This window comes from Thalassophryne amazonica, chromosome 20 (assembly GCF_902500255.1).
Source record: "Thalassophryne amazonica chromosome 20, fThaAma1.1, whole genome shotgun sequence".
In the NCBI taxonomy this organism is placed as follows: domain Eukaryota; kingdom Metazoa; phylum Chordata; class Actinopteri; order Batrachoidiformes; family Batrachoididae; genus Thalassophryne; species Thalassophryne amazonica.
Genome location: NC_047122.1, coordinates 64003307 through 64020415, shown reverse-complemented (window position 1 = coordinate 64020415; position 17109 = coordinate 64003307). Strand labels below are relative to the sequence as shown.

Sequence of the window (17109 nt, the reverse complement as noted above, 5' to 3'; positions counted from 1 at the left end):
AATGATCTTATTATGGCTTCGGACAGTGGACTTATCTCTGTGCTTGTTCTGTTGGACCTCAGTGCTGCTTTTGATACTGTTGACCATAAAATTTTATTACAGAGATTAGAGCATGTCATAGGTATTAAAGGCATTGCGCTGCGGTGGTTTGAATCATATTTGTCTAATAGATTACAGTTTGTTCATGTAAATGGGGAGTCTTCTTCACAGACTAAAGTTAATTATGGAGTTCCACAAGGTTCTGTGCTAGGACCAATTTTATTCACTTTATACATGCTTCCCTTGGGCAGTATTATTAGACGGTATTGCTTAAATTTTCATTGTTACGCAGATGATACCCAGCTTTATCTATCCATGAAGCCAGAGGATACACACCAATTAGCTAAACTGCAGGATTGTCTTACAGACATAAAGACATGGATGACCTCTAATTTCCTGCTTTTAAACTCAGATAAAACTGAAGTTATTGTACTTGGCCCCACAAATCTTAGAAGCATGGTGTCTAACCAGATCGTTACTCTGGATGGCATTTCCCTGATCTCTAGTAATACTGTGAGAAATCTTGGAGTTATTTTTGATCAGGATATGTCATTCAAAGCGCATATTAAACAAATATGTAGGACTGCCTTTTTGCATTTACGCAATATTTCTAAAATCAGAAAGGTCTTGTCTCAGAGTGATGCTGAAAAACTAATTCATGCATTTATTTCCTCTAGGCTGGACTATTGTAATTCATTATTATCAGGTTGTCCTAAAAGTTCCCTAAAAAGCCTTCAGTTGGTTCAGAATGCTGCAGCTAGAGTACTGACGGGGACTAGCAGGAGAGAGCATATCTCACCCGTGCTGGCCTCTCTTCATTGGCTTCCTGTTAATTCTAGAATAGAATTTAAAATTCTTCTTCTTACTTATAAGGTTTTGAATAATCAGGTCCCATCTTATCTTAGGGACCTCGTAGTACCATATTACCCCATTAGAGCGCTTCGCTCTCAGACTGCGGGCTTACTTGTGGTTCCTAGGGTTTGTAAGAGTAGAATGGGAGGCAGAGCCTTCAGCTTTCAGGCTCCTCTCCTGTGGAACCAGCTCCCAATTCAGATCAGGGAGACAGATACCCTCTCTACTTTTAAGATTAGGCTTAAAACTTTCCTTTTCGCTAAGGCTTATAGTTAGGGCTGGATCGGGTGACCCTGGACCATCCCTTGGTTATGTTGCTTTAGACGTAGACTGTGGGGGGTTCCCATGATGCACTGTTTCTTTCTTTTTTTGCTCCGTATGCATCACTCTGCATTTAATCATTAGTGATCGATCTCTGCCCCCCTTCTCGGCATGTCTTTTTCCTGGTTCTTTCCCTCAGCCCCAACCAGTCTCAGCAGAAGACTGCCCCTCCCTGAGCCTGGTTCTGCTGGAGGTTTCTTCCTGTTAAAAGGGAGTTTTTCCTTCCCACTGTGGCCAAGTGCTTGCTCATAGGGGGTCGTTTTGACCGTTGGGGTTTTTCATGGTTATTGTATGGCCTTGCCTTGCAATATGGAGCGCCTTGGGGCAACTGTTTGTTGTGATTTGGCGCTATATAAGAAAAAAGTTGATTGATTGATTGATTGAAGGGCACTGATATCTCCATACCATGACAGACTCTGGAATTTGGACTTCTTGCTAATCACAGTCTGAATAATAATTTTCAATATTGGTCCAGAGCACATGGCATCCATTTCTGCCCCCCAAAAATAAGATCTGGAATACTGATTTGTCCAACCACAAAATACATTTCCACTGTGTGATGTTACAACCCAGATGCCTATGAATCAAGAGAAACCAAAGCTGCTTCTGGAAAGCATGAACCTAAGGCTTCCTTTTTTACACAATAAAGTTTTCAGTGACATTTGTGACTGTAACTCCATGTTTTACTGCTTGACAAATGTTTTTCTAAAGTTTCCCCTTGACCATGTGGTTATATCAGCTATTGATGAATGACTGTTCTTGATGGAGTGCCATCTGGGGCTCAAAACTATTAGCCACCGTGGCTTATTGGTGGCAATTTCAATTAGCCACAAGAGATGTTGAACAGCCACACAAAAGAGCCACACAATGAAAAAAAATATGCGATAGGCTTCAGCTTAGACGTGCTATTCTGATTTCAGTTCACTCTATATTCTTCTGTAGTCTATTGGCTCCTTTGTGCCTCATGAAGACTGATCTCTGTCGCTCCTGAATATAATCTGTGTACCTGGTGGACATTTACTGTATATTAGCTCATGCTGAGTTGCGGATGGTGCAGATTAAAGTGGCCACAGGCCCCTAGGCTACATTTCTGCGTAGACCCTTTAAAACCCATTATAGTCACAGAATGTAGGTAAATAGTGCTCAGTTAAATTACTGCAAATAGGAACTTCCTAAGATCCCCCCCCCCTGCCTCCACCCAAGTATGCAAAAATAAAGTTTAAACATTGTTTTAAACAGGATCCCAAAATACTGATTTTAATTTTTGCTTAAATAAAAGTACCAAAAAATAAAACAGAAATATTGTAACATCCCATCATGCAACGGAGTGGCGTTCAATTCTAAGTTATTGGTGTGGTATTTGCATGCATGCACACGCTTCCTCCTGCAGTCCATCTGCACGATGGCGTTAGAAGGAAAAGAAAATATTCACTATGGAATTCCCCCAGATAAATATGTTCTCATTAAAATGAGCTGTAATTTTGCAACATGTTACAAAAATAAACAGACATTATAACGTTTGGATTTTGGTAGACACTCAGTTTTATGAAATTTGAAAGGCTGTACAGCTTTAATTATGAAACTGATGATTACTGAACTATTTAAGAGATGTAATAAATGAAGTAGATACTATGCGGAAAAGCATTCTTCCAGCTTGTGGCTGCAGAAGGAGAAACTGAATATTGAAACAGAATAATCTTTGAAAATCAGGTTTATGATCAAATTTCTATTAACTTCAGCGAAAACAACACTAATGAGCTAATATTATGCATCAGCTGCAGTTGTCAAATCAGGTGTCTCATTTCCATATTGATGTTTCATGAAACCCCAAAAGTTAAACCACCATATTGCGTAATAAATGGCTGTCACAACCTTTATCCTTCCAGAAAATACTCCTGATACATTGGTGCCAGAAATGCCTCACAGGCATATGTCAGTCTTTCTTAAACGTGAAGCCATTACTCAGACGTCTGTACAACAACATTCTAATATATGCCTGTGGTTAACAAAAACGGAAGAAGAATAAACCAGCACTCCTCACGACATTAGCTTGATCAAAAATACATACAGTCATGATTTTAATCGTAATATCGGAAATCGTAATTAGGCTTAAATGCAAAAAATAAACTAAAATTCATGTTACCTGCCAACAGTTCTTGTCGGATGTACACTGTAGCCTTTAGATTTAAAAAACAAAAACAAACAAACAAACAGCTGTATTTGATGTGTACCTCATGCCCTCAGTGGACTTGTTCTGATAATTGCAGTAAAGTTGCGGTGTGCCCAGCATTGCTTCTGTGAAGACAGCCAGGAAACCCAGGGATTCCACAAACAATGCCGAATCCAAGAGGAGGTAGGTGATGTAGGCCGCTAGCAACGTGAAGGCCAGCACGCACTGCAAATAGTCCACGAAGCGACTCCACAACCAGAAGTAACTCCAGTCAAAATCTAAAAAGGTATAAAACATGAAGATGCCAGAAATTAGGACACAGAGATGAAGAGTTTCCCCCATCAAACCGCATAAAAACCATTGAGAGACGACGCTGGTGCTGGTAGTAGATTAGTGTAATTTTACAGGAAGGCTGCACATTAAAGTAAAACTATTTTTATTAAGAAACACACTATAGCATTGTTTTTGGTTGAGTTAGTAAAGTTTCATTCCTGAGTTGGGATAAATAAAAAATAAATCTATGACTTAATTACAAAAGTTGTAAAGCCATTCTGGAGAGGTTGTGACATTCATCGTATCCTATAATAATTAGTCGAGAGACACAAAACAAAGAGTAGCCTGTAAAAAAAATCATTTCCGTGGGGTTGTGTGGAGTTATGTTCATGTTATTTGATTTTTGGAATGTAACTGCTGTTAATCTGAAAATAACTATTTCTTATGGATTCCATTCACTGTGTACCTCACCGATCCATCTGCCTTGCTTTCTTTTCCTTTTGTGGCAAAATTCATAAATCCTTTCCACAGGTTTGTGTGGAGGTATGACAGCATTCTTTCAATTTCAGAATGAAACTGCAGAATCAGAAAGTAACATGTACTTTTTCAATTTAGTGCTTTTTTCTGTAGAAACACTCCACGTCTCAAACTAACAACCACACCTGCTTCTATTCCATCATGAATCCAGCACCCGCTCACCACCCAGCAGGAAAAAGACACATCTATATGAGATATCCTTTCAATTTTGGTGAGTTACTACAACATGATAGCACTTATTCTTTTTGGGTTATCTATCTACTCACTAATTTTATATTTTGCATTTTATAAAAAGTACATGCCTAGACTTTTCCAAAGCCTACAAATTTTGAACAAAATAGTTGTAATAAAATCTACAAATATTTTGGAAAACTTCATCATGGATGCATCATAACAAAGTGCATGCTTCAGTTACAGTTTCCAATATTAACTGTAGCAGTTTCTCCTGCTGTGTCAGTCAGTGGGAGATTACAGTGATTTACACCAGCATGCAATCAAATCTCCTCACAATTTGCAACAATGCAAGAAATATTTTCTTCATGCACTTTTTTAAAGCTCTTTCCAACTATTAAAAAAAGGAAATAGAAACTCTATTACTGGAATAACAAGAACCAAATGAGGATCTTCACACTTGAGCTGCAAAGTTCCACACAACTCCAACAATCCCCCTCTCGTATTCAGAAAGAACTATGTGTCACTGCTGCAAATATGCTGTTGGGCTGCACAAGATGTGGCACACTTCCAATACAGACAATACAAAGTCTTCAGGGGGGGAACTTTGGAAGGCAGCTAGAGTAAGGGACACAGGGTGACAGTCACCCAAGTTAAAGCCTTCTTTGATATGGGTATGGTAGTAATGGACTGAGAGCATGACGATGAATGATTCAAACAAGTGGCCTCATTTATATTAGCCAGTGACTACAAAACCAATGAATGATTCGATCCTGGAACTCTAAACTGGCTTCCTTTAAGAAGCAACAGAAGTAACACTGACCTCCAGTCTGCTAACTGTCGATTATCTCACATACGGCTCCTTCAGCAGTACAAAATAATAACTAACTTACTAAGTTATAAGTGTTCTGCAGTCTGCCTCCACCCATTGTACGACAACTAATTTGCAACATTTTTTTAAAATTTGTTTTTCAAACACTGAGTTGTTATTAATCGCACTCACTGGTCACTTTATTAGGTACACCTGTTCAATTGCTTCTTAAGACAAATGGCTAATCAGCCAATCACATGTGACCAACTCAATGCATTTAAGCATCTAGACATGGTGAAGACAACTCGCTGAAGTTCAAAATGAGCATCAAAACGGGGAAGAAAGAGGATTTAAGTGACTTTGAACGTGGCATGGTTGTTAGTGCCAGACGGGCTGGTCTGAGTATTTTAGAAACTGCTGATCTACTGGGATTTTCATGCAAAACCATGGCTAGGGTTTACAGAGAATGGTCAGAAAAGAGAAGACACCCAGTGAGCGACAGCTGTGTGGACAAAAGTGCCTTGTTGATGTCAGAGGTGAATGGACAGACTGGCTGAATGGGTGACTGAGTGATGCCATCATGTCAGTATGGACCAACATCTCTGAGGAATGTTTCCAACACCTTGTTGAATCTATGCCATGACGAATTAAGGCCGTTCCGAAGGCAAAAGGGGGTCCAACCCGGTACTAGCAAGGTGTATCTAATAAAGTGGCATGTGAGTGTATAAACACAAACAGTTTGGTGCGTCAGATACAATGGATGTGGACATTTTCCATAGTCACATGACTTGATCAGGAGTGCTGATGTTACACGTGTGTCAGGGTTGCCAGGACTATTGCACAGCAGCTTTCTTCACCACAATGATCAAAAAGTTTCTGTTTTTAGGATGACAATGCACAGCCATACCAGTTTGGGAAGATCTGCGCCAAGATTCCAACAGTGAGAATGCTGAAGGGGAAGAGGCTAAACATAGCAAAAATCAGGTTAGAAGCGACTGACTTTGGATACTTGGACAGGGAGTCAATGAGCAAAGCGCGCATGTGTGTGTGTGTGTGTGTGTGAGAGACTGCTATTAACATGAACTTTAGTTGTCATGAACTTGAAGAACTTGAGATTTTCGTAATATTGAAGTATTGTTACTTCTCTTGGATTGGGCATGATTCCTTGATTTTACAGAGGGTGAACTTCTCATTTAATGCAAATAAAAGTGGGTTTTCTTGGCACAACAGCTGTGTAAGCAGTGTGGATGGATCTGTGAGTTCAGTGTGAGATCCAGGCAGACTGAACAAGTGTTAAATAAGAAAATTTAATCATGGATGACAGCAAAAAAAAAATATCGCTGCACTGCTCTGTCATAAACAGGCAGGCGTGAATTTGTTAGCTCCGGATGAAACGAGAGGCCTGTCTTGTATAACAAACACATCAAAACATGCTAAAGACGTTTATTGCGTAACCCACAGACGTACAGTGCGGAGAAGAGAAAAAAAAAAAACTCAATTCATTTTTATGCGACTTGGCAATATAAAGGTTTATGACATTTGAGCTGATGCCTCGATAAAATATTGTTTAATTTGCCAGTTAGCAGTGAGGAACTGTGACATTTAGATGACATTTCTAAACAAATCAGCATGGCAGGCACATGTGACAGCAAGGTAATCCAGCTTTGCAACAATGGGCCAATCCAATTGTTCCTTGGAGAAGTTAAATAAATCCCATAAATGCAATTGAATCAATCCAAAAGACAAACTCCAACCAGGTCACCTATCGGCCGTTGTGTGAGCATGCGGCACACTATACTACACATTCCAATCTAATCATGAAGAAGTGCAGCGTAACTAATGTGTCAAACTAAACCAGCCAGACATAAATGAATGCAAATCTGTATAATAACCACAAAGAATACACTGTGAGAGCTGCACTATATAACACTGCTGAGGATGCAGAAACGTGGTGTGGAACCTGGCTGGCAGCAGAGTTGTACGACTGTGTGGGGGCCAACAACTACCAGCCTGCCTCTGACAGATAACAGAGAAACAAAAACAGAAGTAATCGGGGCAACAAAGTAGCATTAAATGCCTACCTGCCTACTGAAGGCACGCACTGCTTCACAAGAGACACAAATCATTTGACAGAATGTTCCAAGTGATGCAAGAAAGGGAATTACAAATATAACACAAAAAGTTTTAGAATCAATGCTTGTCCTGCAAGTCCGTGACTTTTCCATTTGTCACTGTCACCAAAATATTTCATCCACAAGATGAAGAAAAGCAAAATGTGGCCATCTCTAACAGGTGGCTGGTTATAACACAACGTTTCTCTCTAATGCAAGTCAGTTTCTTTAAAAGCACAAAGAACATGGGCGGCTTAGTGGTTAGCACTTAGTGGGATCGCTTCCCACCTGGTCCTTTCTGTGTGGAGTTTGCATGTTTTCCCCATGGGTTCCCTCCGGGTGCACCGCCTTCCTCTCACTTCTAAAGAGATGCAGGTCATAGTGCAGCAGATAACCAAAACAATCTTTCAAATGGTGATACAAGCACCAAACTCGACACAAATACTCCATAGATCAGAGGTCTCAAACTGGTGTCAGAAAGGGCTGAGAGGGTGCAGGTTTTCTGTGTAACCACCCAGTGCAGCAGGTGATTTCACTGATCACTTTGAGCAGGTGAAATCAGTCAGTCAGTCATGTAATGGGGATGCAACTCCACATTACATAGAGAAATGTAGCAGGGGTGGGGATTGAACAGGGATCCTTCCGCACTGAAACCAAGTGCACCTGGCCACCACCCCTGCATTAAATGTTATGGAGTTATGAGGTAAAAACAGCAACATTTACAGACAGACGGACAGATGAACCAGAGGCCTTGCAAAGTAAAGCATTCCAGTACATAATTTAAGAGAAATCCCCTTGTCATTTCATCTTTTCCCATGTGTCTGATGTTCATTCTAGTCATAAACCTCCTTCACACGCCTTCTCCTTTTTTCCTAGTTTTCTTTTAGTCAATCCATTCACCTCCACTTCAGCCTTACCCTCTTCCTCTTTACTTCTACTCTCATCATTCTTTTATTGGCATATTCATCATCTCTTCTCATCGCATCTCCAAACCCTCCATCCATTTCCAGTTAAGAGTCACAGCTCAATTGAATTTCCTGTCATTTAGATATTTCTACCTTTACCGAAGCCCGATTCTCTCATTTCTTATTCTGTCCATCTTTCCACTTCAATCTCAGCATTCTCATTTCCTCCCACATTCAACTTTGTGTCCACTCCCTTCACTGCCTGTGTCTCCGCCCCAACCATCACTGATTCATCAAGGTTTTCAGAAGATCAAAATCTGTAGTAGGAATGAAAAATTTAATAATTTAGTAATTTATCTAAGGTGCATCTAAGAGCTACTTAGTATAAAATCTTTGTATCCTGTGAAGGATTTATATCTGACAACATATTCCTGTTCATCATCACATAAGCCTGTACTGGACACATATGATCACATTGGAAAAACCCAAAAACACTGACCACTGAGGACATACAATTTTTATCACAGTAAAGCAGATACTGTATTGTCCATTTCTTGTTATTAGCGTATTTATGCTCCAGCAGTGCAGCAGCCTTAGCCAGTAAAATTTATAGCCAGTAAAATACAGAATGTCAAACAGTGAAATCTGTGGTGAAAACTGAGGAAACCTGTGGTGATGTGGCACACTGCCATGTGACATGCAATGAAAAAGGACTGGAGTAGAGTCAGAGGCTCCTGTCTACTGCTCCATTTTAGCAGGTCTTGATGTTTATCTTTTATTTCTTTTATCTTCTTTTAATGTTAAGAATTTTTTATACATTGTCTCGGAATTTGATACTAACCTGTTAATTGACACATTCCTCTATTTTAAGTGTTTTAAATGTGATCTTATAAATGAAAGTCATATTTTTTGTTTTATTATGTGACATCTGCATAAACCGTTTATTTCATCTCATGATCTCATAAATTCAGTATACGTTGCGCATATGGTGTGAACAGGACGGTGGCATCAGAACCGCACGGGTAGAGAAAGTGGAAAGAGAAGTAAAGGCAGCTCCATGGTTTGGTTTTGTTGTGTTTTTTTTTACATGTTCTCTCAGGTTAAAATCCTCTCTCTGCTCTGCGCTCGCTGTCTCAAATGCACTGATGGTTCCCTCGCTCGCAGTCTGCAGCCAGTTGACTCCGCGCGGGCATGCACGTACACTCCCCCCCCCCACCGACAGTTCCGTCAGTAAACTGCGCATTTTAAATGGCTTTGAACAAGACGGCCACTGTTTTAATCGGCCGTCTTTCCCAAAATTTGAATGTCCAAACGACAGCAGGACAGCTCACTGCCTAAAATTATGAACGGAGAGAAAAACAAAGGCTTAAATAAAATAAACGACTCGTCGACTAATAAATTAGTTGTCGAAGGTTCCAATAGTCGACATAGTCGTGACTAGTCGACTAGTTGTGATGGCCCTATTCTGAACACTACTGTATATGTGTTTTTCTTTTATAACAATGTGTATATATCTTGAAATAAGACAATTACATCTACACTCAACAAAAATATAAACGCAACACTTTTGGTTTTGCTCCCATTTTGTATGAGATGAACTTAAAGATCTAAAACTTTTTCCACATACACAATATCACCATTTCCCTCAAATATTGTTCACAAACCAGTCTAAATCTGTGATAGTGAGCACTTCTCCTCTGCTGAGATAATCCATCCCACCTCACAGGTGTGCCATACCAAGATGCTGATTAGACACAATGATTAGTGCAAAGGTGTGCCTTATACTGCCCACAATAAAAGGCCACTCTGAAAGGTGCAGTTTTGTTTTATTGGGGGGGGGATACCAGTCAGTATCTGGTGTGACCACCATTTGCCTCATGCAGTGCAACACATCTCCTTCGCATAGAGTTGATCAGGTTGTCAATTGTGGCCTGTGGAATGTTGGTCCACTCCTCTTCAATGGCTGTGCGAAGTTGCTGGATATTGGCAGGAACTGGTACACACTGTCGTATACGCCGGTCCAGAGCATCCCAAACATGCTCAAAGGGTGACATGTCCGGTGAGTATGCCGGCCATGCAAAAACTGGGACATTTTCAGCTTCCAAGAATTGTGTACAGATCCTTGCAACATGGGGCCGTGCATTATCCTGCTGCAACATGAGGTGATGTTCTTGGATGTATGGCACAACAATGGGACTCAGGATCTCGTCACGGTATCTCTGTGCATTCAAAATGCCATCAATAAAATGCACGTGTTCTTCGTCCATAACAGACACCTGCCCATACCATAACCCCACCGCCACCATGGGCCACTCGATCCACAACATTGACATCAGAAAACCGCTCACCCACACGACGCCACACACGCTGTCTGCCATCTGCCCTGAACAGTGTGAACCGGGATTCATCCGTGAAGACAACACCTCTCCAATGTGCCAAACGCCAGCGAATGTGAGCATTTGCCCACTCAAGTCGGTTACGACGGCGAACTGGAGTCAGGTCGAGACCCCGATGAGGATGACGAGCATGCAGATGAGCTTCCCTGAGACGGTGTCTGACAGTTTGTGCAGAAATTCTTTGGTTATGCAAACCGATTTTTTCAGCAGCTGTCCGAGTGGCTGGTCTCAGATGATCTTGGAGGTGAACATGCTGGATGTGGAGGTCCTGGGCTGGTGTGGTTTCACGTGGTCTGCGGTTGTGAGGCTGGTTGGATGTACTGCCAAATTCTCTGAAACGCCTTTGGAGACGGCTTATGGTAGAGAAATGAACATTCAATACACGAGCAACAGCTCTGGTTGACATTCCTGCTGTCGGCATGCCAATTGCACGCTCCCTCAAATCTTGCGACATCTGTGGCATTGTGCTGTGTAATAAAACTGCACCTTTCAGAGTGGCCTTTTATTGTGGGCAGTCTAAGGCACACCTGTGCACTAATCATGGTGTCTAATCAGCATCTTGGTATGGCACACCTGTGAGGTGGGATGGATTATCTCAGCAAAGGAGAAGTGCTCACTATCACAGATTTAGACTGGTTTGTGAACAATATTTGAGGGAAATGGTGATACTGTGTATGTGGAAAAAGTTTTAGATCTTTGAGTTCATCTCACACAAAATGGGAACAAAACCAAAAGTGTTGCATTTATATTTTTGTTGAGTGTATAACTGACAGCGTGGAGGTTCACGAAATCTTACATTGAATCTGTATCACAATAAACACACACATGAAAATCTGACTTCACATTAAACATACTAAAAATTTCAATGTACATGATGAATTCTGTCACAATTAAAGCATATCTGACATTTCTAACATTGTTTGTAACATTTACATGCTGTCTTTTTTGTATTTTTAAATATGGACCACTACTTACAGCTGTTTAAATGCAAAACTCCACATGAATGTGCTCTACATCATATCAGCACCATGGACAGCTCCTCCTTCATACTGGTCTTATATTGTCTCTTCTTCAGATAGAAGCAAATTCAAATGTGCCTAAAACACTTTGCAGCAACAAGTGCAAAAATAATAACTTGTGTAAGCATAACAGCGTCACACAGAGGCCCACACAGACACTGACCGTGTGGGACGCTAGTCACACCGCTGCACCTTGGCCATATGCTGCCATACAGCCCTTACAATACTGCGCCTACTTCATGCACCCTGAGGCATTCTTTGTTCTGTGGCAGCCAGCATTTCTGTGTGGGAAAGACTGAAGGTGTACACAATGGACTCCCTGCAGTGACAGAACGTTCTGCTGTTAGTGCCAGTGTGCAGCACATAGAGTTGTGGTACATGTGTAGAAAGAGGTAGGTCATAGCTGGAGCTTTGAATCACTTGTTTACAGAGCAGTCTGGACCAGACACTGCTCGTCTACAGGGACAGTAGAAATCAGGCCTCAACGTCACTCACAACTCTTGGGAGATGCACAAACATAAACAGAAGCAAAAGGGTGTCGTTACACAACTCCACATTCCCTGAAAACTGATTCATTAGGCTTCACGTAAGGAAAAAGGTGACAAGATATATTTGTTGACAAGAGTAATGAGGACAAATATTAAGAGTCCAGGAAATTGAACATCAGATTTCATTAGGATTGATTTTCTAAAATATGGACATGGAGCTGTGTCACACTGACTAAGAGGCTTTTATTACCAAGACAAATAGCATTTTTTTTCTGCACTGCCATTTAGACTTGGTGATTTGTGTTCTGGAAGAAAGGAGTGAAAGTTGGAACTTTAGCCTCTGCTTGTCATTAAGAACGGAGTAATTGCATCAACAGAAATATCTGATTTACTGTAAGCAGTACTGTAAGGCTCCAGGTTCAAATCCTGTTGGGACAAATTTTGGAAGAATTACATGGAACCCCAAAAAATAGGAAAAAAAAAATCCTGTCTCTTTGTCTGAATTGTCATTAAAATGTCTGTATTCCAGGATCAGACACTGATCATCTCTGCATCACAGATATGCAGAAAGCACAGGCGCCCTAATGTTTGCATGCGAGATTATCAGATGATTCCCTGATTGCAGCACTTGAGAAACTGAGCCAAGAATTAGAATGTCTGGGTTTTCATTTGCCCGGGATCAAATCTAAGATCCACTGATCCACAGCGAGTCCCTGGATTTGGCCATCAGAAGTGTATCTGTACGTGGTAAAAGTGCTGAACTTGAAGAAAGATTTACTTCCCTTGTCACTTCCTTATGCCAAGGTCAGTGCCCATTTTTTTTGAGCTGGGTGGACTAGACAAGACTCAGATTAAGTGTCTTGTCCAAGGACACAGACAGGTAGCATGAGCAGGATTCAAACCCAGGTCTACAAATTGACAGGCCAGTTCCTTATCCACCTGCTCTACAATGCTCAATAAAAAAGGGAGTCATACACAGTGATCAGTGTCAGAACATTTTCTCTAACTTTAAAGGTTTTCATTTAAAACCCTTTTTCCTCATGAGGGACGATAAACTTTTCTAACACAGCTAAATAATGGCATCTTCTATTCTTTTCTAAGGCTTTCAGCCGGCACTCTTCTGTATAAATCACACTGGGCTGCTACAACAATTAGATTATTCCCTTGTCTGAAAACTAACGACTACCTGTGGAACAACACAAGATTTACAGTGCAGAATTGGCCAGCAGAGTGACTGTGGTTGAGCAAATGTATTTCAGGAAGGGAAATTTACTTCTTAATCTGTGTTTGACTGTCTGGTGCAAAAACATTATATGAGGTTATCTCAGGTACAAAGCACACACAGTGACGCACAAATGGTAATGGTGAAGCATTAATGGTAATGATCACAATGAGTGACCAACAAAAAATCAACAACAAAAAAAGATCCACTGTTGATCTATAGCACACAGTATAAGTGCACTTGGACGTGTCCAACTCCCCTTTGCTATGTACACAGTGTAAGCTGACCGCAAAGTAACACAGATGACTCAAAGGTGTTGTATTTAGTTACTTAATCACTGGTATGTTTTGGGTGCAACATGAATTAAACCAATCAGATGAGCATCTGTAACTGCCTCGAAGAGTCACGTGCTATTTAAGTAGTAAATCTAGTTAGAGCTGTTCTGGTGAGAAAACAGATCTGGATGCAAAGTGTCAAAGCACTGGATCGGATCATTTAGTGGAGGTGATGCTCTAGTGGTTAAGGCACTGGGCTTGAGACCAGAAGATCCTCGGTTCAAATCCCAATTTGATGGGAAAATCACTCTTTAGTTGCTCCCGGTGTGTAGTGGGCACCTTGTATGGCAGCACCCTCACATCGGGGTGAATGTGAGGCATTATTTGTAAAGTGCTTTGAACGACTGATCGGGGTGAATGTGAGGCATTATTTGTAAAGTGCTTTGAATGTCTGATGCAGATGGAAAAGTGGTATATAAATGCAGTCCATTTACAGGGACCATGTTGGGGCAACACCCATCTTGGTGGTGTTTGTTTTCAATTCATTGTCTTTGCAGTATTGTATGATGCTCCTATAGGTATTCCTGTGTGTACGAGCATTGTGAACCTACCTACAGTTGCGTGTAAAAGTTTGGGCACCCCTGATGATTTCCATGATTCTCCTTTATAAATGATTGGTTGTCTGGATCAGCAATTTCAGTTAAATATATCATATAGCAGACAAACAGTGATATTTGAGAAGTGAAATGAAGTTTATAGGATTTACAGAAAGTGTGCAATAATTCTTTAAACAAAATTAGACAGGTGCATAAATTTAGGCAGAACTATTCTGTGGTGGACACGAAGATCAGGTTCTTGTTGGTCTACAACACAATCGATATCTGCTGTGTCATAACAGTAATGCACCATTGCTACACAACATGCCTAAGTGTGCAGTGATGAGAGCAAGTACAACAGTGTCAGCTGGAACTAGTAGCAACACTAACACTGTGCTGTGTGCTTCCTGCATGGGGTGCAAGATAAGTCCTAAAGTGTAAAGCATCGAGCCACCATGTGCAGCCAGAACAACCAGACATTGATTCTGGAGGTCTCTAGAACTCTACTACAGAGATGGAACATCACTCTTCCGAGGGATATTCTCTCATTTGGTGTTTTTGTGGTGGTGATAAGGAGTTCCAATTCATCTGCCCAAAGTCTCCCATAGGATGTTCAACTGAGTCTAGAACGTCTGTGGAATTTTCATATTCAAACCACTTTACCACGACCACTGTGGCACTATGAATGAGGGCATTCACAGCGTCTCTCCACTCCATTATTCAGGTTTTTCCTGTGATTTGTCACCCGTCTGTAGCTGCACTGTGCTTTTCTTCTTTGGTACAACTGTCAAGCTGTTTTGATGGAACTGCCTGCTGTGATAATGGCGCTGTCTGTGCCTCTGCACTGCATTGAGAACAAATATATGGTGTGATTAAGGCAAAATGAAAAAAGAATAAAGTGCACAAACAGACAAAAGTACAGGTTCAGCATCAGTCCTGCTGACTAGATAACAAGAAGATCAATTACTGCAAAAAGTCTCAGTAACTCGCTCTGAACAATTTCCATCTTTGAGTCTCGAAGACGACCAAACGCTGTGAGCAAGGGTATGTAACTAATCCACAGCTCAGCATCACTGGTGAACGTTTCCTTCTACTACCTCAGCATTTTCATTCTTTTCATCCACACACGGTTACAGCATTGTCACCTTTGATATTTCAGCTATCAGACCAATGAGCTGTGATCAGAGAACGGGGCATTCTGTCAGTTCTAATGATGCTTAGCAGAGCTCACTGATCGATAATCCTGCTTGTGTGTTAAGCTCAAACATTAGCAACCTGAAGACAAGAACATCACACCTTGAAGACGGACAAACATTAAACACCTCACCATCTGCCAGAAAACAACAACCCAGCTGAAAATTACAGAAAGAAGACATGAACAAGGTATGTTCAGTACTGCATTAATAAATTAAAAGTCAACAGCAAAAAAAAGGCACTTTGATATTAATCTATCTAGTGCGCATTAGTCAGAACAGACTGTGCTACCTATAACAAAAGTATAAACTACTGACCAAAGACACATAATGTACAGTCAGGTCCATAAATATTTAGACAGTGACTTTTTTGACTGTCCAGCTACTTTTTAACCCAACTCCATATGCGATTCCCCACTGCCATCTAGTGCTCATATAAAGTAAAACAGCTATTTCTTTACTGCCAGAGAGACCACACCAATCTTGAGTCTGCATTGGCTTTTAGTCATATCAGTCATTTGATGTTGAGTATTTGTAATTTAGGACAACCTGAGCTTGTAGACATTCACTGTTTAAAGTACAAATAGTTAACAAAGCTCATCACATTTGCCGTGAAACACATCAAGCATAAAAAGCAAGTCCGGTATTTTGCATCAACACCGTAGTGAAACATTTGTAGGCATCTAGTTTTTATTTTCCATGCAAAACACCCGATGTGTGTGTGTGTGAGCAAAAAGCAGCACACCTGACAATCTGGACCCAGTAAATCAGACCTTTTCTGCCATTTCTGCTCCCATTCACACAACCTTTAAAACATCAAAAGCTTACAGTTGCTCAAGAAATATAAAAATGATATACAGTGACCGCCCCCCCTTCCAAAAAAAAACAAACAGAACCCATAAAAATTGTAATAAATCCTACAAACTTCAGTCTGTGTATGAACATTCCCCAAAGTTTCAGGTATCTTGGTCGCTTTACATAAAAGTCATGTTCTTTCAAAATGATGCTCCAAATGGTATGATTTGTTGGCGATATAGGCCTCCGGGTAAATCGTCTTTTCCATGTTGGGGAAGACGACTGGATAGGATTTATTACAATTTTTTTGGGTTCTGTTTTTTTTGGGGGGTGGGGGGGGGGGTGTCACCCTGTACTTTGGGATAAAGCTAGTACGTGAAAGCATGCTCAAATGCAAAAACACAGCTGAGCATATATGATTTTATCCAAGTTCCCACTTTAAAGAGATCGCCCACAGTGATTAAGATGATGCTGGATTGTTCCATCAGCTGATACCACAATGTAAATGTGTGCAACAGCCGGCACAAAGAAAGGAAGGAGCAAGGCTCCATCAAGCATGGTTACTGGCTGATATTAATAAGGCCTGGATCAGAAAAGACTGGTGTCATACCTGCTGTTAATGCAGAACTTTAATGTTTCTACATGTTATATGACTGACAATGACTTTCCAAAACATTCAACTGGAACAGTGAAGTTCTCAACAATTTTCTCCCTTTGGCAGGACTCATTCCGTTGCACTATTACAGTCAGCTTGTTGATTCATTTAAACATTGCTGTTATGAGTCAACAATTTCCATTTTATTTTTCAAAGAAGTAATAAAACAAACCCATCATTTATCTGAGCTAATTTAACACATATATATGAAGAAATACTTCACTTTAATGTCACATATGGATCAAATTGTGATTACAGGTTTTGTTGGGCCACAGAAAAG

The 17109-nt window shown here is 40.7% G+C and overlaps 1 protein-coding gene across 2 annotated transcripts in view; it reads right to left on the bottom strand.

Annotated features, from left to right (window-relative positions):
• The window catches only part of LOC117501614 (solute carrier family 66 member 2), a 66896-nt gene that overhangs the window by 35597 nt on the left and 14190 nt on the right, over positions 1-17109 (bottom strand). For both annotated transcript variants that reach the window (XM_034160533.1, XM_034160534.1), the window contains one exon: positions 3444-3660. In XM_034160533.1, coding sequence (XP_034016424.1) covers positions 3444-3660 — 217 coding nt within the window. The remainder of the gene's footprint in view (positions 1-3443; positions 3661-17109) is intronic.